This window comes from Monodon monoceros, unplaced genomic scaffold (assembly GCF_005190385.1).
Source record: "Monodon monoceros isolate NGI ecotype Baffin Bay Population unplaced genomic scaffold, NGI_Narwhal_1 Super_Scaffold_7, whole genome shotgun sequence".
In the NCBI taxonomy this organism is placed as follows: Eukaryota; Metazoa; Chordata; class Mammalia; order Artiodactyla; family Monodontidae; genus Monodon; species Monodon monoceros.
In genome coordinates, this window is record NW_021703784.1 from 102,719,015 (window position 1) to 102,741,797 (window position 22,783).

A 22,783-nucleotide genomic window follows, 5' to 3' on the forward strand; every position below is an offset into this window, starting at 1 on the left:
GTGTGTGTGTGTGTGTGTGTGTGTGTGTGTGTGTGTGTGTGTGTGTGTGAGAAGTGTCTACCTCTCCCTCTGTCTTCTCGCTTTTCTCTCTTCATTCAGTAAATACACCTGGACTGACAGCTGGGTGAGCAGACCCATCACTATCCTTGTCCTGTGATGCCCACGGTCTGGCCGCCTTCAAGGCCCTGGGGCCCCACCAGCCTCACCCCAGCCCATTACTATTGGCCTTCTGCCTCGGCCACACCATGTGTTGACTGTTCTGCACCCCAGGTCCCGTGCTCAGCATATTATTACATTATATGTGTTATTTCACAATAATTCTACTTTACAGCTGAGGAAAGTAGGGCTCAGAAAGGGTACTACTTCCCCCTGTCACCTAGCCAATAAACGTGATGGGGCTTGGATTTGAGGCCAGAGCCCACAGTTTAGGCACTGGGATTTTTTTTCCGTTGGGCTCCCTGCTCAGGATGGGGGCATGACCTCTGGATCAGTCACTTCTGTGCTGACTGCTGGGCGGTGGGTTCTGTCCTTGTGGGTAATCAGCGGGATCCTGGATAAGCGAAGTCACTGGGAACTAGCTTCCGTATAACCGAGGCACCCCACGCCTATGGGTTAGAAAGCCTGCGTTCACCTGGCCCCTTACACCATCCTCAGCCAAGTCCCGATTCCTGGTTGTTGCTGGCAGATGGTCAGAATGGTGAATGCTGAGGCCACAAATGTCCAGACCCACTGCCTGCTGGTGTCGGCAGAAAGCCAGCCTCATTGACCGGCAGCTCCTTGGAACCGGGCGGCTGGAAGGGCCAGGAGACGTTCAGTGAGCAGATTTGAGGTTGGAGACCGGGACGTGTCTATGAGTGCTAATGTGTGGGCTCTAGGGTGACATGGAGAGGCTCCTCGTTTTGGGTGAGGGCGGGAAGTCCTTGGGTGTGGATTTGGGACGTGGGCTATCCATCCTGCCTCCCCACAAGATCCCACAACTAAACGCTAAACCAGGGGTGGCACTCTGCAGCCCGTAGGTCTGTGTCATCCTGGCTGCCTTTGCTTTGCGGCTGGCTGACAAGGAGTCTTGGTCACCTAGATAGGTGGCCTAGCCCATGAAACCAAAATTATTTACTTTCTGATTCTTTATGGCAAAAGTTTGCTGACCCTCCTCTAAACCATGACTCTGTCATTTTAAAAACACCTAATCCTCAAGGTTGAGGAGGAGAAACTATGATTTGTCTTTGGGGGTCCGGGTGAGGAGCAGAGTGCTTTGCGCCATTTCCTCTCACCTGAGGGAGCTCAGCCACCCTCCCAGCCTCCTAACCATTGTCAAGGTGTTGGGCACATGAAATTAATTGAATTGAAATGTTCGAGTTCCCCAGGGTTCAACACCCTTATTATTTTAACTTCCATGTGTATTAGTTTCCTGCAGCTGCTATAACAAGTCACCACAAATTGGGTGACTTAAAGCAACAGAAATGTATCCTCTCACAGTTCTGGAGAAATCCAAAATCAAGGTGTCTGCAAGGCTGTGCTCCCTCTGGAGGCTGGAGGTGGGGGTGGGGAGGCGGAGGAGGGGATGGTTCTTTGCCCCTCCCACTTCCTGTGGTTGCCGGTGTTCCTTGTGGCTGCATCATTGCAGTCTCTGCCTTTGTCATCACATGACCTTGTCCCCTGCCTTCACCTCTTATGTCGTCTCTTATAAGGACATTTGTCAGTGCATTTAGGGACCACACAGACAATTCAGAATTAGACCCCATCTCAAGATCCTTAACGTGATTACGTCATTTGCAAAGACCCTTTTCCCAAATAAGGTCAGATTCACAGATTCCAGGCATTAGGACGTGGACATATCTTTTGGGGGGCCACCACTCAGCCCACTACACCATGAGAGACAGACACACAGGTGGGCAGTGTAGCATGATGGTAGTGGGCACAGTGGGAGCTGGTGCAGACAGGCTGGGGTATGACGTAGGGAAAGTTCTGTAAGTGCTTTTGGCCTCCGTTTCCTCATCTGCAGAATGCAGTGTCAACAGAAACAGACTCCATAGGCTGCCCTAAGAATTAAGTGTGAGGATCTACCACACTCCTACTGGAGTGCCAGCTCTTGTGAGCTCCTGCCTGGCATTCATCCCCTCCGTCCTCTAGGCCACAGTCCTGAGGTAGGAGGTAGAACCCGACCCCCTCCCTCTTTTCTCTCCACAGCAGCCCACCCTTGTGCCCGGGACAATGGCGGCTGTTCCCACATCTGCATTGCCAAGGGTGATGGGACGCCACGGTGCTCATGCCCAGTCCACCTCGTGCTCCTGCAGAACCTGTTGACTTGTGGTGGTAGGTATGACCTCAGCACTTTCTGTTGGGACGTTGAGCAGGACCCGATTCTCTGCCTGCCAGGTTGCTGCCTGACAGTCTTTTAATACATAGTCCCTGTGGCATCCAGTATCAAGGGTAGAAGGCGGAGCAGACTGTCTCTTTGTCTTCTTTTCTAATATATGCATTTCAGGGCTATGAATTTCCCTCTAAGCACTGGTTTTGCTGCATCCCCCAAATTTTGATAAATTGCATTTTCATTTTCAGTTAGTTAAAATATTTTTAAATTATTCTCAGTAATTCTTTGGCCCTTGTGTTATTTAGAAGTGTGTTGTGTAACTTCCAAATGGTTGGGAATTTTCCAGCTATCTTTCTGTTATTGATTTCTAGTTTAGTTCCATTAAATTATTGTGGAATTAATTTCCATTTCCTCATCCCTAAAACAGAAGCAGCCATCCTCCATCACAGGCTCCTCATGGGAGTAACAAAGACAGCGGAGAAAGCATGTGCACACGCGTGTGTGAGCGAGTATGTGCGCATACTCCCCCTCCTCCTCTGAGCTCCTGGGGGCCGGTGTTTACCCTGTCCCTTTTCTTCCCATGCTCACCCCCATGACCTCCACGCTGTGTCTCACACACGGCATATGCTTTGTATGACTTCTATCCTTTTAACTTCGTTCAGGTATGTTTTATGCCCCAGCGTGTGGTCTACCTTGGTGAATATTCCATGTGAGCTTGAGAAGATGTGTCATCTGATGTTGCTGGGTGGAGTGTTCTGTAAATGTTGGTTAGATCCAGTTGATGGATAGTGCTGTTCAGGTTGTCTGTATCCTTCCTGACTGTTTGTGCTGTCAGTTACTGATGGAGGTGTTGAAGTCTCCAATAGTGGGTTTGTCTAATTTTTTAGTACTGTCTTTTCTCCGCCTTCTGCCCTTGACCCTCTTCTTCCCTAAGGTTGCACAGGGAGTGGCCAAGAATGTAAGCTGCAGTGTCAGACAGACCTGGGTTCAAATCCCAGCTTTGCCACTTCCCAGCTGAGTGACCCTGGGCTGGTCACTCACCTCTCTGAGCCTCCACTTCCTTCTCTGTGAAATAGAGAAATTGAGAGCACTTACTTGATGGGGTTGTTATTAAGTAACAGAGTACTTTGCATGGTCCCTGACACATGGCACACAGGAATGCCAGGTGCTATTAGTTGTGAGAATGGCAGTAGTAATAAAAAGGAATAATTGTCATTGTCACCATGATGAAACCCAATCCCCAGGACTTCCTCTCCTCTTCCTGTAGGTCCCCCAGGTGACCTTGGATGTGCTGTTCCTGTGTTCCTCTCTTCTTCCCTCCTCCTCTGAGCTCCTGGGGGCCAGTCTTTACCCTGTCCCTTTTCTTCTCATCCTCATCCCCACGACCTCCACGCTGTGTCCCACACACGGCATATGCTCAGCACATCTCAGGAAGCAGGACCATGGGCCTGTCCTTCTGGAGCTTTCTCCTGCCCCACCTCACACTGTGAACCCCAGAGAGCTTGGCCAAGAACAGAGGGGATATTTCATGACTGTCCCGTGGTGGGGGCCACCTTGACCCTCCTGAGCTTCCTGGTGGCTTGTTTCTGAGTTCCGGCCCCAGGGCCCAAGTGGTTGTGCAGGTCCCACAGACGTCCAGGCTGCCCTGGAGGAGACGGGGCCGGGGAGAGAGCTGCACAGATTGCTCAGCTCTCCCTGGGACCCCAGCCCTGGGCCTCCCCAGGGGAGGACGCATCCCTCTGTCACCCGCCCCCGGGCTTTGGCCCTCAGACTTGAGGATGCCAGGCCCTTCCTCACGGCCTAAGAGGCCTGTATTTACTGTGTCCCCATCTCTGTTCTTCCCTGGCCTCTTCTCTGGGGGCTCACAGGAGGATAAGGGCTGACTGAGGTTCCCAGGAGGTGCCATGGACCCTCATGCCCCGTGCACCGGCAGAGCAGCGCCACTGCCAATGCTGTGCACGCGCACATTACCGAACCAGGCACCGCGCGTGTGCACACACTCGCTCACACATGCCCGTGCGCGTGCTTTCTCCGCTGTCTTCGTTACTCCCGCGAGGAGCCTGTGATGGAGGGTGGCTGCTTCTGTTTTAGGGACGAGGAGACGGAGGCTCTGGGAGGTTGGGGGGTCCTCGGGTCACACAGATGCTGGGGGAGCCTGGGTTCAACCCCAGGTCTGTGCAACCCCCATCCTGTCCCGTCCTCACTCTCCGGCCGCTGCTGCCAGGACTGGGGGCCCTGTGGGGAATCAGAGCCTGCCCCACGTGGACCCTCTTCTTCCTGCTGGGCTGTGGGGGGCTGGAGTCCAGGAGCGGGGCCTCAGCCACTGTCCACATGCACCTTTCCGTGGCCAGCATCCCTGTGTTCTCTGTTGGTGGCTCAGTGTGCACACATCCGTCGTTGGCTCCTTTGTCCCCGGCTGTCCTCTGTGGCCGAGCCCAGTGGGAACAGCGGCCTTGTGTTCATTTTTGCTCACATCTCCTCCCCCATCTCACATCCCTATTCAGCCCAGTGTGGACCCCGCAGTTATGGGGGAGGCATATGGGTTCCAAATGTTGAAAGGCTTAGTACATCTTGAAATCAATACTTTTGTGAAGTTGATAGCTTTTTTGTTTTTTTGACCGTGCTGCGTGGCTTGTGTACCTTAGTTCCCTGACCAGGGATTGAACCCAGGGCATGGCAGTGAAAGTGCCAAGTCCTAACCACTGGACCGCCAGGGAACTCCCAATACCTTTTTCCTTAATCAGATTTCAAGGGTATTGAGGACTGTTGCTAAACGTTAAAACAAAGTTTGGACCAGTTTCTGGGGCTCAGTTTCCTGTGATTTTCCAGACCGAGGAGTGGAGAGATGATGACGGGCCCCCTGGGAAATGGGGGCAGCCTGGGACCAAGGGGCTCCTCCTGTGTCTCTCTGCCAGTGCCCTGGCATCCATGCCCACCTGCGTCTTGGCCTCCAGGACAGTGCCACTCACTGAGTGCTACTGCGCGTCTGGCCCATTCTTAGCCTGCACTGGGGAAGTTGACCCCGAGGGGGAAGTGACTTGCCATGGCCACCTGGTACGAGGTGGCCCCAGATCTCCTGTCCTTCACCCTCCCAGCTCACCACCCTTCCACGACTCCCTCCACCGGGGAGCCTTCGAGCCCCATCCTCATCCACTCTGCTCGCCACTGTGGAATCCTCACCACCTACCTTGCCTCAGCCCACTCTTCAACAAGGTGCCCGGGTCTTCCACCGGTGCCCCCCACCCCCTGCCGCCATGCCTGTGGGCTCGCTGGCCACCCACAGAGTTCTGGCTCCGCTGCCCCAAATGTGTAACAGGTGTGGGTGCTGACCACCCACTTTCTGACCCTCCTATTTCCGGCGGGGGTGCAGTGGACACTCCCCTGTAGCCAGGCCGTGCACACGGACAGCTTCCTCACACACTGGGGGCTGGAGGTGGGACGCAGACAAGACGCAGGGCAGTGGAGACCGGGTACAGCACTTGTGAATTGAGCGTGTTCCCCGCTTTGAAACCCAGAGGTGTTTCGCCCAGTTTTTGCCCTGCTGGGCGGCCTGTGATGGTCTTTCTCTCCTCCCCAGAGCCTCCTACGTGCTCCCCGGACCAGTTTGCGTGCGCCACTGGGGAGATCGACTGCATTCCTGGGGCCTGGCGCTGCGATGGCTTCCCGGAGTGTGATGACCAGAGCGACGAGGAGGGCTGCCCGGTGTGCTCGGCCGCCCAGTTCCCGTGTGCGCGGGGCCAGTGCGTGGACCTGCGGCTGCGTTGTGATGGCGAGGCTGACTGCCAGGACCGCTCGGACGAGGCGGACTGCGATGGTGAGGCCCCGCCCCTCCCCTAGGCTCGCGCTCTCCGCCCTCCTGGAGCTTGGGCTCCATCAGGTCACGCATAAAGCCTCGGCCTGGAGCGAAACTGCCGTGGCCCCTCAGCTTGGGAGGGGAGAATGTTAGTTGCAGGCCCACTGAGAGCTGTTGCGCTCTGCCTCGCCAAGCACTTTGGCTTGAAGGCAGACTGAGGGTCTATCTTGCCTTCCCTCCTTCAGTCAAGAATTTTACAGAGACCCAAGTAAGTCCAGTAGTCAGCTGGATTTGCATGGTTTACACCCTGGTTAAGCCCCATCGCAAAAGGCAGTGCTGTCCTCCACCAAGCCGTCTGTGGGGCAACACTTACATCTGGGTGGTTTCTAGTATCCCCTTGAACCAGGAGTTACAAAGAGATTTGCTTAGTCAACCTGGGTCCACGCTGGCTGGCAGTATCTTCCTTTTAGACCGTGACAGTGAGACAAATCTCTGTGCTCCCTCTGAGGTTTTCTTACATAAAATGACCTGCTCCGTTGGTTCCTGCCACACACCGTCAGCACCACGGCCCCATGACTGCCACTGAGCTGTTAATGGGTCGTTCTAGCTGCCACCCCACAGCCACCGGTCCTCTTCTTGGATAACTCAGATGTTATCTGTCCACTGTCCCCATTCATGGTGAGCAGCCATTCTGTGGAAGGTGAAGGCCTGGGGGTCATTTCCCCAAATGTTTCTATAAAGCCGCAGTTGTTAAGTCTTTCCAGCTCACAGCCCCTTTGAATTCGACGGAGACTGTAGACCAGGGATGAGCATGCTGCGGCCTGAGGGCCAAATCCAGATCACCACCTGTTTTGGTAAATGCGGTTTTACTGGGACGCAGTCAGGCTCATTCATTTACCTGTTGTCTCTGGTCCTGCACGGAAACGGCAGAGTTGAGTAGTTACAAAAGAGACCTGGCTCTACAGAAATGTTTGCTGAGCCCTGCCTTACATCCTTGGCCCCAGCACAGTCTTGTGTCCAAGCTCTCAGCAGGTGGCAGGAGCCCTGATTAGGGACCGTCCCCTCCCTCCTCCCGCTGTGACTGTTTCTCCTGGAGAAAGGACACATCAGGAGGACAGCAGGCCCTAGTGGAGGCTCTGGGCTCTGCCCTCTGTTTCAGAAGCCTCCTCTCCTGCTAGGTTACCAGCAGACCTGCCCACTTATTGCAAGGACAGGGTTTCTTGTCTCTGGTTTCCAGAGTGGGTGCCTGGGGCAGGGCGGGTGGGGAGCTTAGACGGCAAGTACTGGGGGTGGGTGATGCCTTCCTCATGGGGCCATAGCCCTTTCCAGATCAGCAGGGAGGCAGCAGTCAGCACCCAGCCTTCCTCGTCCTCCTTGCGTGGCCCGCCTCTGCCTTTCCGGTTGTGCTGTGCTCCCCCTTCCGGACCCTCAGAGCTCTGCTGGTGCACCCCCTGTCCCCTGCCCCTCCCACTCTAGGAGCCCAGTTCCTTGTGGAGCCAGCGGCTGTCCCCTTCCTGGTAACCTGGGAGGGCCTGGGCACAGGGGCCGTGGTAGTCCTGGTGCTTTGCGGGCCTGACCCATGGTAGGAACCTGATGAATGAATACCTCCCTGGGTCGTTGCGGTCTCTTCCCTGCCAGCCCGCCCCCAGCATTGCATGGGCCTCGGAACTGGGGTCCTCGAGGGGTGGGTGAAGACTGGCTTTGCTGTGACCACGCCCCGACCCGGTCCTAGAAAGGGTCCGTTTGTCTGCTCTGTATTTGGAGCCCAGACCTCTGTTGTTGGGTCTGGGGGGGCGGGGCAGGGAGCCCCGGTGGAGGTCATCTGCTTAGTGCTCCTGGCTGCATCATGCCCTCCAGCCTCTCTGAACGCAAGGCCCCTCCTTGCAGCCGTCTGCCTGCCCAACCAGTTCCGGTGCGCCAGCGGCCAGTGCGTCCTTATCAAGCAGCAGTGCGATTCCTTTCCTGACTGCGTCGATGGCTCCGACGAGCTCATGTGTGGTGAGCTGGCTTCCCCGAGGGCGGGGTTGGAGGGTCGCCCTATGCTGGGGTTCTGTCCCAGGACCGTCGGGTCTAGAGGGAGGAAGTGGCGGGGACTGAGGAGGCTGGGAGGTCAGGAGTATTTGGCCTCGGTAGGGAGTCAGGGAAGCCTTCCTGGAGGTGGAGGCGGCTGTGAGGAGGGGGAGGGGGAAACTGAGCCAAGGGGCATTTCAGCTGGGACAGAGGCACAGAGAAGGCATAGATGTGCCAGGCCAGACCTGAGTGTAAGGTGGCATGCTTCCGCCCAGAGCCCTCAGCAACATCTGTCAACAAGATCACCCTGACAGAGTAGTGGGTGAGTCCATTCCCTGGCAGCCTGCTGTCTGGCTGAGGAGGAGTGGTGTGTGCCCATGCACACACGTACACGCACACACACACACACACGCTGCATGCCCCTTGAGTGACGTAGCTTGTACGGCCAGGGATGTAGGGGCTAGAGAATGTGAAACCAGGGCAGTCAGAGAAGGCTTCCTGGAGGCGTTGGCTCTTGAAAGGCTGTCTGGTTCAGACAGGAAGGGAGCTGGATTCCCAGACAGGAAGTGGGAATGTGTCTGTGTGTCTCGGGATATGGCCACTTCGTTCACTGCAGAGGGACCGGGGCTGAGAGCTCTGCCTGCAGGATAGAGGCGTCTTGTGAATGGGGAAGAAGGAGGCATCCCCAAGGGACTCACTGAGCGCTTTTGTGCCTTCACATCAACCCGGGTCAGGCCCCTCAGCTACCATCTCAGGAGCGTGGTCTGGGGGCCAGAGGGTAGCAGTGGGAGCCCCGGGGGGTCTGAGCCCCGCGCCTCTGCTGGACAAGTGTCCAGTGTGACGGTGTCTGTCTTCAGGCTCCCCTGTGATCGTGGCCCCGGCCGTTGGGGGTGATGTTTATCCATAGTCAGGCCTCGTCGCCGGAACCAGCAGCTTTCCTCCCTTTCCTTCGGGCTTTGGCCGGAGGGGATGTTGTCGACTGCTCTCAGAAACGTGCCACCCTGATGGGAAAGTGAATGTCCTTTTGTCAGAGCTGAGTCTGGAGCCCAGACATGCCCTCCATGCCTCAGGTGGCTTTGATCGTGGGGCGAGCCCCAGGAGTGCCCCTGCCCGGGAGCCCTGGGTGCACCTTTGCAGCCCTGAGCTGGCTCCTGGCTTTTTGGGTTTGACTGGGCCGCTGAGGCCAGGCCCTTCACATTCCACTTCTCACACTTTCCCTGCCTAGGGCCTTCAGGATTCCCAGCCTCTGTGGCAGGCAGGCGTGAGGGGCTCAGATGGAGGCCCCCCGGCCCTGGGTGCTTGGGTCAGCCCCGCCCCTCCGCGTGGTCCCGTCTCCCCGCCCCGCCCCCTCCAGCCTCCTGGGGCTGGGGCTCAGCTGGACTAGGGACGTGGACGTGGGAGGACCCAGCGCCTGCTTCCAGCCGAGAAGCTCCGGGTCAGGGGCATGAATAGGAGGCTGCTTCGGAGGAGTCGCTGCTGAGGGGCCGGGGGCCGTGGCAGAGCTGAGTCAGGCCGAGGAGGGGGAGAAGGTGCTGCGGCTCCATCGGCGGGTGCTGGGCCGGGGCGGGAGCCGCCCGCCAGGGCACACAGCGCCTGCCCCGCAGGAGGCCCGCTCCCTTTGGGTTAACGTCCGCTGTCGCTTCCTGCCCGTGCTCTGGCAGAAATCACCAAGCTGCCCTCGGACGACGGCCCGGCCCACAGCAGCGCCATCGGGCCGGTTATCGGCATCATCCTCTCGCTCTTCATCATGGGCGGGGTCTACTTTGTGTGCCAGCGCGTGGTGTGTCAGCGCTACGCCGGGGCCAACGGGCCCTTCCCGCATGAGTACGTCAGTGGGACCCCCCACGTGCCCCTCAATTTCATCGCCCCCGGCGGCACCCAGCACGGTCCCTTCACAGGTGAGGACCCTGGGCGGCGGTGCGGAGGCAGAAAGGGCGGGATATGGGGCGAGTGGATCAGGAATGCTCTTTGGACTTGACCTGAGATGTTCTCGTGGGCTGTGTCCTGAGTCGTCCCCCGGGGACGGCTGGGCGGGGACACATCTCTCATAGGGCTTCCGCACCTGAACCTGGGTCTCCGGGGCAGCGGGGCTGGGGAGAGTGCGCCGTGTGCGTGGGGCGCCCCTGCCCCTAACTGGCCTCGTTCCCCCACCCCCTCCCCGCAGGCATTTCGTGCAGCAAGTCCATGATGAGCTCCGTGAGCCTTATGGGGGGCCGAGCCGGGGTGCCCCTCTACGACCGGAACCACGTCACCGGGGCCTCGTCCAGCAGCTCATCCAGCACCAAGGCCACGCTGTACCCGCCGGTGAGTAGGGGCAGGAGGACGCCTGGCCAGCTCAGGGTCCCCCCTGCCCACCAGGGGCAGGCACGTCCTCAGGATTCCGAGAATTACTTGCTGTTCCACCACTTAGAATGGTGGGTGCGTTCACCTTTCTCCCCGTCGTGACCTGTAGTTTTTCTCTTCAGCATCATTTTCTGTTCAGAAAAGAGTGCTTCCTGTTCATTGTGGATAACCTGGAAGCCACATAAGATTCTAAAAAGTGAGAGTCTCACCCATAATCCCACCTCCCGGGGTTGCTGTTGGGCGTTTCCCTGTCTGGGTGGCCGTCTGGTTCCTCGGGCCCGCCCCATCGGCAGGGCCTGTCTGGATGGACTCGAGCTTCCCCTCAGCGTCCCCGCCAGAAACGCTCTATTTTCCCGCCCACAGCCTTGCTGGTTCCCAGAAAATAGCCAGATGGTTTTCTAAGGACAGGCACTCCTGGGGTGACTGTCGTGGCTGAAATGCTCCCTGGAGCTTCCGGCAGCCTGAGTGGGGTGAGGGGCTGGCCCTAGGCCGAGCCCCACCCTAGAACGAAATGACTCTACAGAGGGTGAAGGGCCAAAGCCCCCAGTATCCCAGCCCCACACCAGGATCCCGAGGGGGACCCTCTCCTCGAGGCTGGAAAAGACCCCCATTTCCAAAGCGTGGCCCCAGGGTAACTGGGGCAAGCTTGATGCACGGATGTGAACCTGAGGATACATATCACGTTCTGACTTTATATGGTTCTGTGCTTTATAATTCTCCAAAACCCGACTTCCTGTGACGGTATGCTCTTCTGACGTGAAGACAGCCCCTTGAGCTTTCTCTGGGGGGTCGCCAGTGAGCCCCACCCACCAGGGCTGGGCCTTCCTGCCCTTCTGGGTGTCCCCCGTATCCGGGGTGTTGCCCCTCCTTATCACACCTGACCTGGCAGGACCAAGGAGTGGGGGGCAGCGGGGGTCATTATCTCGGGTTGGCAGGATCAGAACCAAATCTGGCAGCTCCAGGGCCCGACTGTGTTTCGGGGCAGAGGGAACAAGGAGCCTGGAGCTTCAGACTCCTCCTCACCATACCTCTTGTCCTTCCTGCTGCTACTGTCACCTGGCTTTCAGATGTCCCACGTGACCAGCTGAAAGCACCAGGAACCCGTGTAAGACTGAGCTTACCCCAGGACAGCCCCCTGGACCACCCCCCCCCCCCACGCAGGCAGCAGGATGCTCGGGAAACTGACGTCTCCATCCGCAGCCCCTGCCGGGAGCTGGGGAGATCTTATTCGACAGCAAGAGATGACACTGACCACCAGCAATCTTTTTCAGCGGCTTTACTGAGATATAATTCACATGCCCTCCGATCCACCCACGCACTTACAGCGCACAGCTCGGGGGTTTCTAGTACATTCACAGAGCTGTGCAGTCATCACTATTGTTAGATGTAGAACATTGCATCATCCCAGAGAGAAAGCCTGCATGGAGCCAGCTATTTAAAAATTAACTACATGCGTTTGAATCAGTAATATATGTTCGTGGTACAGAATTCAAAGGGCACAGTGAAAGGAGGGCCCAGCCCTCACCTGCTCAGGAGCTCACCCCTCCCCCGGAGGCACATCCTGTGGTGAGTTTATCGTGTGTCCTCCCAGAGGAAGTCTGTACATAAGCGAGTATACAAGAGTATGAACTTTATTTTCCCAACAAAGAGAGTAATTTTTTTTTTTTTTTTGGAGATAATTGTAGATGTATATGCAGTTGTAAGAAATAATACAGAGAGGTCCTATCTCCCTTTCACCAGTTTTCCCCAGTGGTAACGTCTTACATAACTATGGTTGTCTTAGCCCATTCATGCTGCTCTAACAAAAATACCATAGACTGGGCAGCTTAAACTACACACATTTATTTCTCACAGTTCTGGAGGCTGGGAAACTCAAGCTCAAGGTTCTGGCAGGTTTGGGCCCGGTCCCTGGTTCATAGTAGTTGTCTTCCCCACTTCCTTTTCTTTCTTTCCTTCTTTCTTTTCCTTCTTTCTCACTGCGAGGCTTGCAGCATCTCAGTCCCCTGACCAGGGATTGAACCCGGGGCCACGGCAGTGAAAGCCTGGAATCCTAACCACTAGGCCACCAGGGAACTCCCTGCAGTGGCCGTCTTATCTGTATATGGTGGAAGGGGTGAGGGGGCTCTCTGGGGTCGATTCTTTAAGGGCACTGATTCCATTTATGAGGGCTCCACCTTCGTGACTTAATCACATCCCCAAAGCCCCACCTCCTAATACCATCATGTTGGGAATTAGGTTTCAACATATGAATTTGTGGGGACGCAAACATTCAGTCTATAGCAGTAGTGCAGTAGCATAGTCAGGGCATTGATACGATACACTTTGACTTTATTCACAGTTCACCAGTTTTATATATGCACTTGTATTTTAAGACAACTTTTATCTATCTATACCTATCTATATCTATCTATCTGTGTATCTGTGTATCTATGTATCTATCTAGCAATTCTAGGTTCACAGCAAAATTGGGAGGAGGGTAGGGAGGTTTCCCAAATCCCCCTTCCTCCCCCTTTATCAACATCCCCCACCAGAGTGGGGTACTCGTTACAGTCCATGAATCTACACGTCACCATCACCCAGAGTCGATGGTTTACATCTGGAGTTCGCTCTTGGTGGTGTAGTATTCTGTGGGTTTGGACAAACGTGTAATGACATGTATCCACCATTTTAGTCTCATACAGAGCAGTTTCATATGTACTTTTTAAAACCTGCATGGTAGCATCTGAAGGTAATGACAGCTCCTCTCTGAGCCTTGCTTTTTGCTACCAAGGATCAGTGAAAGCTGGCCTTTACCCAGCACTTCTGAGGACTACACTCTTCGTGTGCTGTTATCACCCCGACTCCAGAAGGGGGCGCTATCAGCCTCCTATTTGGCAGATGAGGCCAAGGAACTGAGTGGTGACTACCCGCCCCCCTCCTCCCTGGGGCCATTCTGTCCAAGCTGACCACTCCCCTACCCTGCCTCTCCTGCACCCTGAAGTTTGTTTTGCTTCTCGGGCAGAGCTGTCCCCCTCTTGGTGACTGGAGAGTGCCCTTTTTTGGGGTGCAGCTGGGCCCACACCAGTGGGTGTCCAGTCATTCCCAGGATCTCGTTACCCTAACAGTGATGCCCGGAACTCCTGCGGTTTCCTCATTTCCCCTCCTGGGTAGGGGCCAGCAGGAAGATGCCCTGCAGCTAAGGCTGAGCATTGGTCATCTTGACCTTTCTTGCCAAGGGTCCCTCACAAGGGGACAGTCCATCTTCCCGCTAGCAGAGGGCCACACCAGCACGACCGTCCCTCTCAAACACACTCTTGTCAGGTCCAGTTTAGGGTAAAGATGGTATAGTGGTGTAATTTAAATTTATATTTCTCTTATTACGTATGATGTCAAAGATCTTTTTGTATGTTTAATAACCTTTGTGGTTTTATTTTCTCAGATGGGTGCGTTTATGTCCTTTTTCTATTGGGTTGTTGGTATTTTTAAAATTTATTTGTAAGGGCTCTTTATATAGAGATATATTAAGAAAGTTAGCCTGGGATAAGGGTTGAAAATGTTTTTCCTAGCTTTCTGTCTTTTGATTTGGTTTATGTTGTGTTTTGCCATTTATACAATGAAATTATTCATCTTTTATGGGAGTTTGGGGGATTTTTGGTCATACCCAGAAAGGCTTTCCCGTCTTGTAAAAATGTTTCTTTCCATGCTCTCTTTCTTAATCTTCTCAAGGTTTCGTGTTTGTATTTTTTTTTTTTTTTTTCTAACTTTTGGCTGCGTCGGGTCTTCATTGCTGCACACAGGCTTTCTCTAGTTGCAGTGGGCGGGGGCTGCTCTTCATCGCGGTGCGCAGGCTTCTCATTGCGGTGGCTTCTCTTTGCGGAGCACGGGCTCTAGGTACGCGGGCTCAGTCGCTGTGGCACGTGGGCTCAGTAGTTGTGGCTCGCGGGCTCTAGGACACAGGCTCAGTAGTTGTGGCTCACGGGCTTAGTTGCTCCGCGGCATGTGGGATCTTCCCAGACCAGGGCTCGAAGCTGTGTCCCCTGCATTGGCAGGCAGATTCTTAACCACTGCGCCACCAGGGAAGTCCCTTGTGTTTGTATTTAATTTTGATTCTCCTGGAATCAAATTTAACTTTGATTCTCCTGGAATGTGATTAGGAGTACTGAGTGAGGCTGGAGGCATCCGACTTTATTTCTGTGCTGATGGCTACCAGGCGGCCTTTAGGGAATTCCCTGGTGGTGCAGTGGTTAAGAATCCGAGCTCCCACTGCAGGGGGCACAGGTTCAATCCCTGGATGGGGAACTAAGATCCCGCATGCCAAGCAGTGCAGCCAAAAGAAAAAAAAGGCGGCCTTTATTAGTCGAGGTCCAATGAGGAGACGGAAGTTACATGGTGATTTGAAGAGAGAAAGTTCAAATACACAGAGTTACTATCGGGGGTTAGAATTGCAGGGAGTTGGCCAGTGAGAGGTAAAGAGCACTCTTTAGAACGCAGGAAAGGTAGATGATCTGAGCGGGGAAGAGCCCCTAGCCCCCACGCACCAGGTGACCGAGAAGTCGCCGAGGTGCTGCTCCAGCAGAACTTGCTAGAAATATGCCCATTGTAGCATTGGGGAGACTTCTTCCTTGACCTTCACCTCCCCAGCACCCTGCGGGAAGTAGCACCGACAGCAGCAGGGGAGGGGACTTGGGCAGGATCCCAGAGTTCTCCTTGGAGGCAGCAGTGAAGAGAAGCCAGGTCCAGTCAGGTTCATGGGCAGATGCGGAAATAGGAGCGCAAGGGCCTGGGGCGTGGGAGCCGCTGGGGGAGGCCCTTTCTGCTGGGCTTCCCTGCCTGGTTTCTGCTCTCTCTCTGAACACCACCCTCTTCCCCCAGGCGTGCCTTCCTAGCTTTGGGGTCACACCCCGAGGAAGCCGCAGGCTGGCTATCTGGGCTGAAGAGGGCCCTCCCCCACAGAATAAGGAGAGGGGTCCGTGCCAGTTCCTGACGGGTAGGGGAGGGGTCTGGGCACGTCCTGTAGGTGACTCACCTAGTGTCAGGACAGCCTTGGGAAGCGGGTCTCCTTAGCCCCATCTTAGGAATGAGGATCCTGAGGCCTCAAGAGGTGAAGTCCCTCACCAGGGAGCAGCTGGGAGGTTGATAAAACAGGTCTCAACCCACATCTGCCGAAGCAGGGGGGGCGGGGTTGGCGAGGGAAGGCCGTGCCCTTTCCATCGCCCCAGGGACCTGGGGGAATTCAGTCCCTCAGGGCACTCAGACTCCCAGGTCTGGCTGTGCCCCTGGCAGGGACAGCTCAGAGGAGGGGCGGGGGGCGCAGGCAGCGATGGTTGCTGGGGAAGGTGCAGACCCCGCGGGTGTCTGGCCCCCAGGTCCCTCTGTCCCTCTTGTGGGGCCGGTCATGTGCCACCTGGCTCTTGAGGGCGCATTCATGGGGAAGAGTTGTGTACTTATTATCACAGTTTGGGGCCAATATAGTCCCTTGAGAATGGGGCGCCCCTTCCTCATTTGCTGAGAGGGTGGGGAGGGCGGGCAGCAGGGCTGTGGCCCCTCCTTCCGTGTGGTGGTGCGTGTGCCTTGTCAGGGTTCAGGCTGGGATGTGGGTCCCCTGAATGGTAGGAGTAAGGAATGAATTATAGAGATTAGACTTTGCACCACGTGGGAGGAGATGGGGGAGTAAGAGACCAAAGAGGGGAGTTGACAGAAAAGCCCCTGAGGAACCTCGGGAGGCACTCAGTGGCGTGGGGACACGCCCGGGCCTGCGGGGACCCTTCCCTGCTGGTGGCACGGTGCAGAGGGGGCTTGTGTCGGGGTCCTGAGTGCGCAGCCGAGCTCCCGGGCCTGGGGTCACCACTGATCAGCGGGCCGGGCTCTCCCCCTGCTCGTGCCCACCCTCGGGCCACAGCTGCCCCTTCCCCTCCCCAGACCAGGAAGGGCCCTGGGAGGAGGGCAGCTGGTTGGGGGTGGCCGGTGGGCGGTGGGGACCGCTGGCTCCGGGTCCCGTGTGACCTTGCTTGGCTCCCCTCAGATCCTGAACCCGCCGCCGTCCCCCGCCACGGACCCCTCCTTGTACAACGTGGACGTGTTCTACCCTTCCAGCATTCCCGCCACCGCCAGGCCGTACAGGTACGGAGCCCGCGCGCCCCGCGGTACCGGGCCTGGTCCCCATTTCCTGCGGGAGAAAGCGCGGAGGGGTCGGGGCGCCGGCGGGCGTGCTGAGTTCAGAAACCATCCTGAGCCCACGGTTGGCAGCCCTGGGGGTGTTTTGTAAGCCGGGCCACACGTGGCCTTGAATGACGCCCCCAGGGGTCTCCACCGCAGCCGGCCCCGTGCCCCGGAGGGCTCTGCGCTCTGTGCCTGAATCCAGCGCTGGGACCCCGGTGGGGCGCCACCCCTTGGTACCTCGGCTGCCCCTTGATGGGGCGACCCTTCCCCCTTAGTCACTGCGAGGGCCTGCTTGGGCCCCGGGCCTGCTCAGCTCCGACCCCGCACTCCCAGCTGTCCCTTTAGGGGTCGCACGACCCCCTCCTTGGTGGGGAGCGGCCAGCTGGAGAGCGTTGAGGAGAAACGGGATCCGGGTTTGCTGGCCTGTGGCCAGGGGCGGGTCGGAGCCAGGGTGGGCGAGGTGAACCTGCTGACCTTCACCCGGTGGTCTCAGCCGACAGGGCCCGCCCACCAGGTGCGCTGGGGCCCCCGACCCCACCCCCGGGCGAGCTACCTGATGGGGCAGGTGGAGGGTCGGCCCCGCCAGGCTCGCCCCCTGTGTAGAGAGCAGGGCTTGCGGGTGGCGGAGGCCCTTGGTCCTCCCGGAGCGGCGGACCCTCCGAGCGCGGCACCGCCTGCCACCTGGTGGCCGTTTGGGGAACTCCGGGGCCTGGCCGGGGAGCCGGGCAGCCGTGCAGATTCCGGGGAGGCCCAACCGTTTACTGGGTCACTGCCCTGTTCAAGAACCTGCGGGGGCTCCCCAGTGCCTCAGTGTCACCGTGTGTCCCCAGAGCTGTCACCGCCACACCAGCCAGGCAAGGCCCCTCAGCCTCCAGTCTACTGCATGCTTTGCTCCTTCTGCCCTGGTTTTGGTCCCCCTCCACGACCTCTGCCCTCCCCACTGTCTGTGGGCGTCCCTTCTTGCTCCCAGGGCTCCACGAGGCATATCCTGCTGCTGCACTTTCCTCAGTGTAGGCGCCCCTCGCTGGCCCTTTGGTGCTGGCTCCACCTTCCCGCCCACTGTGAGCCCCACTGTGGCTCTTAAACACACCACGATCCCCACCTTGGACTCGGGCCAAACGGCGATGTCACGGGGACGGTCAGGAGACGTCTCTGGGATCAAGATGGGAGGCCAACTGGTCTCCAATATTTACAGTAATGGTAGAAGGGGGAACGGTCGTCGACCGCTTTCTGGTGTCAGATGCTGTTTCTAGCGCATTCCAGGCAGAATCTCATTTTAGTCCTCACAAGCTCCTTTTGAAATGGTTACTGTTTCATCTTCCCCATTGTGTCAATGAGAAACTGAAGCTCAGAGAGGTTAAGTTGCCCAAGGTCAGCCAGGTAGGCTCTGGAGGCCTCGTTCCCCGTAAAGGTGACCTTGGCCTGGGGCTGCAGTCCTTGTCAGGGCCTGGGCTTGGTGCCAGTGCGCCCACTTTAAAGGTGGCAATATTGAGGCTCAGAGAGGCCACATAGCCAGGGGGCCCAAGTGCCCAAAGGTGGACGTGCATGTGGGCCAATCTGAACCCAGGTCCCCTTTCCCTTGCTGTATCCCCTCCAGACCCTACATCATCCGTGGCATGGCGCCCCCTACGACGCCCTGCAGCACAGATGTGTGTGACAGTGACTACAGCGCCAGCCGCTGGAAGGCCAGCAAGTACTACCTGGATTTGAACTCGGACTCAGACCCCTACCCGCCTCCGCCCACACCCCACAGCCAGTACCTGTCGGCGGAGGACAGCTGCCCACCATCGCCCGCCACAGAGAGGAGCTATTTCCACCTCTTCCCGCCCCCTCCATCCCCCTGCACGGACTCGTCCTGACCTCGGCCGGGCCACCCTGGCCTCTCTCTGCCCCTGTAAATAGTTTTAAATATGAACAAAGAAAAAATTATATTTTATGATTTAAAAAATAAATATAGTTGGGATTTTAAAAACATGAGAAATGTGAACAGTGATGGGGGTGGGCAGGGTGGGGAAAACTTTGTACAATGGAGAAAATATTTATAAACCTAATTTTTTAAAACGTCATTGCCATTCTTTCATGCCATGTGTGTTGGAGCTGAGTGTCCCCACGGAGTGAACGCTGACCTCTGGCCCTCCCTGGACAGCTGTCGGGGTCGTGCACTTGTCCTGGGCATGGGCGTCTTGCCATCAGGCTCCCACAGGGAGGGGTGAGACCTCTGGGCAGAGGCCTGCGGGCGGGCCAGCTTCGTGGACGCCTGACTCGTGCACGACCTGATGCTTGATTTCATGCTCTGCTGTTGCCGTCCCGAAATTCTAAATAATTTTGAAGACCGAGGCCCTGCATTTTCATTTCGCATTGGGCTCTGCAGGTTACATACCTGGGCTTTGGGCTGTTCCTGGCTGGTCCTTGCTACTGTCTGACCTGTGCGTGCCGGCCCAGGGCCGCTGCTGCCCGTCAGGACAGTGCTGGGGTGGGGTGGGGGGGCGGGGGAACTTCCCCGGTGGTCCAGTGGTTGAGACTTCACCTTCCTCTGCAGGGGGCGCGGGTTCGATCACTTAGCTCAGGGAGCTAAGATACCACGTGCCTCGCGGCCAAAACACCAAAACATAAAACAGAAGCATATTGTAGTAGATTCAATAAAGACTTTAAAAAAATGGTCCACATCAAAAAAATCTTTGAAAAAAAACAGTGCTGGGGGGACACTTCCCTGGTGGTCCAGTGCTTGGGACTCGGCGCTTTCCCCGCCAAGGGCCTGGGTTCAATCTGCGGTTGGGGGCCAAAAAGAGACAGTGCTGGGGGCCCTGCCATCCGCGCTGACCCCAGTGGATGGCGCTGCCGGGCCACACTTGCCCCGGGTTGGGGAGGGAGCCCCCCCCCAGGCCTCCTGCTCTCCGGGCCCCCACAGTGTCCGTATCTGCAGGTGGGCTGTGGAGAGCCTGGTCCTCACAGAGGCCTGCCCTGTGCCCACCCGGCTGGTACTGGAGGAGACATGGGTCAGGCCTGGTCCCTGCGCCTGGGGGTCCCCAGTCTGTGGAAGCAGCGGTGTGTCCTGAGGAGGCTGGGCTGTTCTGCGGCCAGGCAGGAAGAACCACACTCGCAGGGCTGGGAGGAAGGAAAATGCAGCAGCCAGGAAGGGCCTGACTGCCCCACCCCCACCCCCACCCCCACCGGAACGTCGGCGGGAGGTCAGGGCGGGCAGAGTGCTGGGGTGCCCTGCACTGGGGAATCAAACCACAAAGAGCCAGAAGAGGTGCCTCCCCACACGACCCTGAGATTGCACCCTTGAGCCCTGAGGCCTGGAGTGCCGAGGTGACAGCAGAGGGAGGGGAGTCTGCTGTGGCCCCGAGGGCTCCAAGGCTGTTGGGCCAGGGGACACAGCTGGGGATGGGCCTGGTGTCCTGGGACAGACCTTTGAGGGGTAGCCTCCCCTGACTCCTGATTGCCCAGGGGATTGCCCGGGAGTTCCCTGAGACCGTGGGTCGGCGTTGGCGGTGACAGAAACAGGTGGGCTTGCCGGTGCTGCAGCTGCGGGGATGGGCCGCCTGCCGTCAGTGCAAAGTAACAGTGAGCATGGACGGCCGCCCTGAGTGCCGAGCCGGGGCCAGCTGTGCCACCCCTGGTGGGGATCTACACTCAAGTCCCCTTTGTAGACTGCAGGGGGCAGATCCGCCTCTGCCTGAAAAGCTTCATTTCTTATCTGCTCCATCCAGCCGCCCCGTCCGTCTGTCAAGGAAGGGTGCCATCACCCACCCCCCGGGACTACAGTAAGGCTTCCATGAGATAAGCCTTACTCAGTTGGGGCCTGGCAAGTAGCAGGTTCTCCGTGAGTGGGAGAGGTGACATACTTGCCCAAGGTCACAGCGCTAAGGACCAGCAGAGCTAGAGTGCACCCAGCCCCCCCGGGCCCAAGGCAGCAGCTCCTGCCCACAGAGCTGCCTGCGGAAGGAAGCTCAGGGCTCGGAGCACTTGGGCCCCCTCACTCTCAGGTGCTCGTTAAAGCACCAGTATTGATGCAGGCAGCCAGTGGGGCAGCGGGGGGCGGCTGCATCATAGGGGAGAACTCCCACCCCCCAACTCTCCTGCCCGGTCAGCCATCCAGTCTGCTCGGGAAGCCAGGGATCTAGCCCAGGGTGGGGCAGCGGTGGCTGGGCCGCTGCTCCCTGGTGGCCTATGTGCGCTGGGAGGAAGTCCTCCCCTCCCTCTCCTGCAGGCCCCGGATAGAGCCACTGCATGGCCGGGGGCCAGAGGGTCAACCCACTGGCCTCCTACTATATGTCAAGTAAATCTATCAGCCTTTATTAAGTGGCTACTGTGTGCAGAGCTCTGCACTTAAGTCACATGCTGGGGCCCCAGAGAGCAGTGAGATGTGACCCCCCCTCCCTTAAAGGTGCTCAAAACCTAGTAACAGAGGCAGTTTCCAAAGCTGTGGGGAAAGCACAGTGTTATATCCTGGGAAGACAAGGAGGGCTTCCTGGAGGAGGTGATGTCTAATCTGTCTCTCAAGTATTGGGGTGAAGTTAACGGGCTTATTTCATTTAAACTTCACAACAGCCCAGCTAAGTCAATGGTATCCCCAGCTTGTAGTGGAGGAAACCAAGGCTCGGGGACAAAGAAGTAAAGCCAGAATTTTTTTCATTCATTTGTTCAATCCTTCCTTTATCCAATAAACATTACCATCTGGCTACTGGGTGCTGCTCGATGTGGCCAAAAGGGCTTCTAGTTTCCCTTTAAACCCTCTCAGCTCTGCGGTGACACCCACTGCTCCCCAAGTCTCTGCCATCCCTTACTGAGCCCTGCGGGGTTTCCCTCATGTGATGGCCCCCTCCCCACCAACCCCATCAGAGGGGATCCATTTGTTCATCTCGGCCGGCCTCCAACCCCAGGACGGGTGTGGGAGCTCCTCCCTGCCTGAGGTCCAGATCCCCTTGGGTCTACAGCTGCCCTGGGCAGCTGAACCAAATCCATGTGCCCATATCTGGGGCACGTCCACTGTCAGGCAGGACGCTGGGGAACCAGGATGTGGGCAGCGCAGAAGGTTCTGTCCCTGAGAAGCCTGGGTGGTTGTGAAGCTGGGTGGGCTTGGATCCCACTTGGCCCCTGTTCCTTCTCCAGAGCCACTCAGCTGGCGCTTCTAGCACTGGGACCCCCTTGTTGGACCACACCCTCTGATGATGGAGCTGGGGTCCCACCAAGGAACACCCAAAGGCCATCTTCTCTTTTCTTTCCCTGCAAGCTCGATGGTGGCCCTAATTATTAGCAACCCTAGTGGTTCCCCTTTCTATCACCAGTCCTTTGGTGGGAAGGGAAATACTCACCTCCCCCCGCAACCCAGACTGAATCTTAACGCAGTGAAGAAAAGGAAAAGAAACAGAGTTAAATTTCCATGTTAAAATGGGCCTACCCTTCATATCCCCCTAGATTTCCTCACTGGCCCTTCTCTCCAGCCTCAACACATCCTAACCTGACCCAGCAACCACCCAGCACCAGCTCTGGCCCTTCCAGAGCATGTCCTCTGCCAGGGAAACCCCACTCCAGCCCTCAGATCAGGACTGAGCCTTGGTGACCTAGCAGAAGGAAAGACAATGGTGGTCTCTGTTCTCAAGGCAAGCTCATCCAATTTAAAGCCTCTTCTTTATCCTGAGCTGGTCTTTCCTATCTGAGTGTATGTGTGTGTGTGGTAAAATGTCCTTTCTTTTATGAAGTCACAGTAATAGTAAGTAGTATTTTTTAAAAGTCACTACTTGATAGAATTAAGATCTGGCAGCTCTGTGTCTGTTCCTCAAGGTTAAGGAGTCATAGCTGGGTGATGGGCATACGTGTGCTCACTAATACTTTTCTCTCTACTGTTGAGTACGTGTGAAATTTTTCATATAATTTTTTTAAAAGTCTAGATGGGTTGAAAATTGAAATATTAAAAATTAAATTACAAAGGGGTTAGGGAGAAAAAGAGGAAGGTGGCAATTTGAGAAATCTAGAAGTTTTATGATGGTGAGGCCACTGCAGAGCTTTTGAAGTCACTCTCCTCCTTAAAGCCTGTCAATGGCTCCCCATGGTCCTCAGGAGATACGCTCAACTCAGATGCCTCCTCCTCCAGGAAGTTCTCCCTGACGTCAACCCTTCTGGTTAGGCTAGGAGCTTATCATAATTGGAGACTTTGGGTGCCCACTTATGTTGGACGAGGTACT

At 56.8% G+C, this 22,783-nt stretch overlaps 1 protein-coding gene across 8 annotated transcripts in view; it reads left to right on the forward strand.

Moving 5' to 3' along the window:
* Window positions 1–18,584, forward strand: part of LRP5 (LDL receptor related protein 5) — a 108,489-nt gene extending 89,905 nt beyond the window's left edge. For 6 of the 8 annotated variants that reach the window (XM_029207230.1, XM_029207234.1, XM_029207236.1 and 3 more), the window contains 7 exons: window positions 2,188–2,313; window positions 5,889–6,125; window positions 7,962–8,102; window positions 9,776–10,012; window positions 10,279–10,418; window positions 16,459–16,556; window positions 18,193–18,584. In XM_029207230.1, the coding sequence (XP_029063063.1) occupies window positions 2,188–2,313; window positions 5,889–6,125; window positions 7,962–8,102; window positions 9,776–10,012; window positions 10,279–10,418; window positions 16,459–16,556; window positions 18,193–18,454 (1,241 nt within the window). In that variant the 3' untranslated portion in view covers window positions 18,455–18,584. The remainder of the gene's footprint in view (window positions 1–2,187; window positions 2,314–5,888; window positions 6,126–7,961; window positions 8,103–9,775; window positions 10,013–10,278; window positions 10,419–16,458; window positions 16,557–18,192) is intronic. The other 2 variants (XM_029207235.1, XM_029207232.1) reach the window with 1 other exon arrangement.
* The last annotated feature ends 4,199 nt before the right edge of the window (window positions 18,585–22,783 follow it).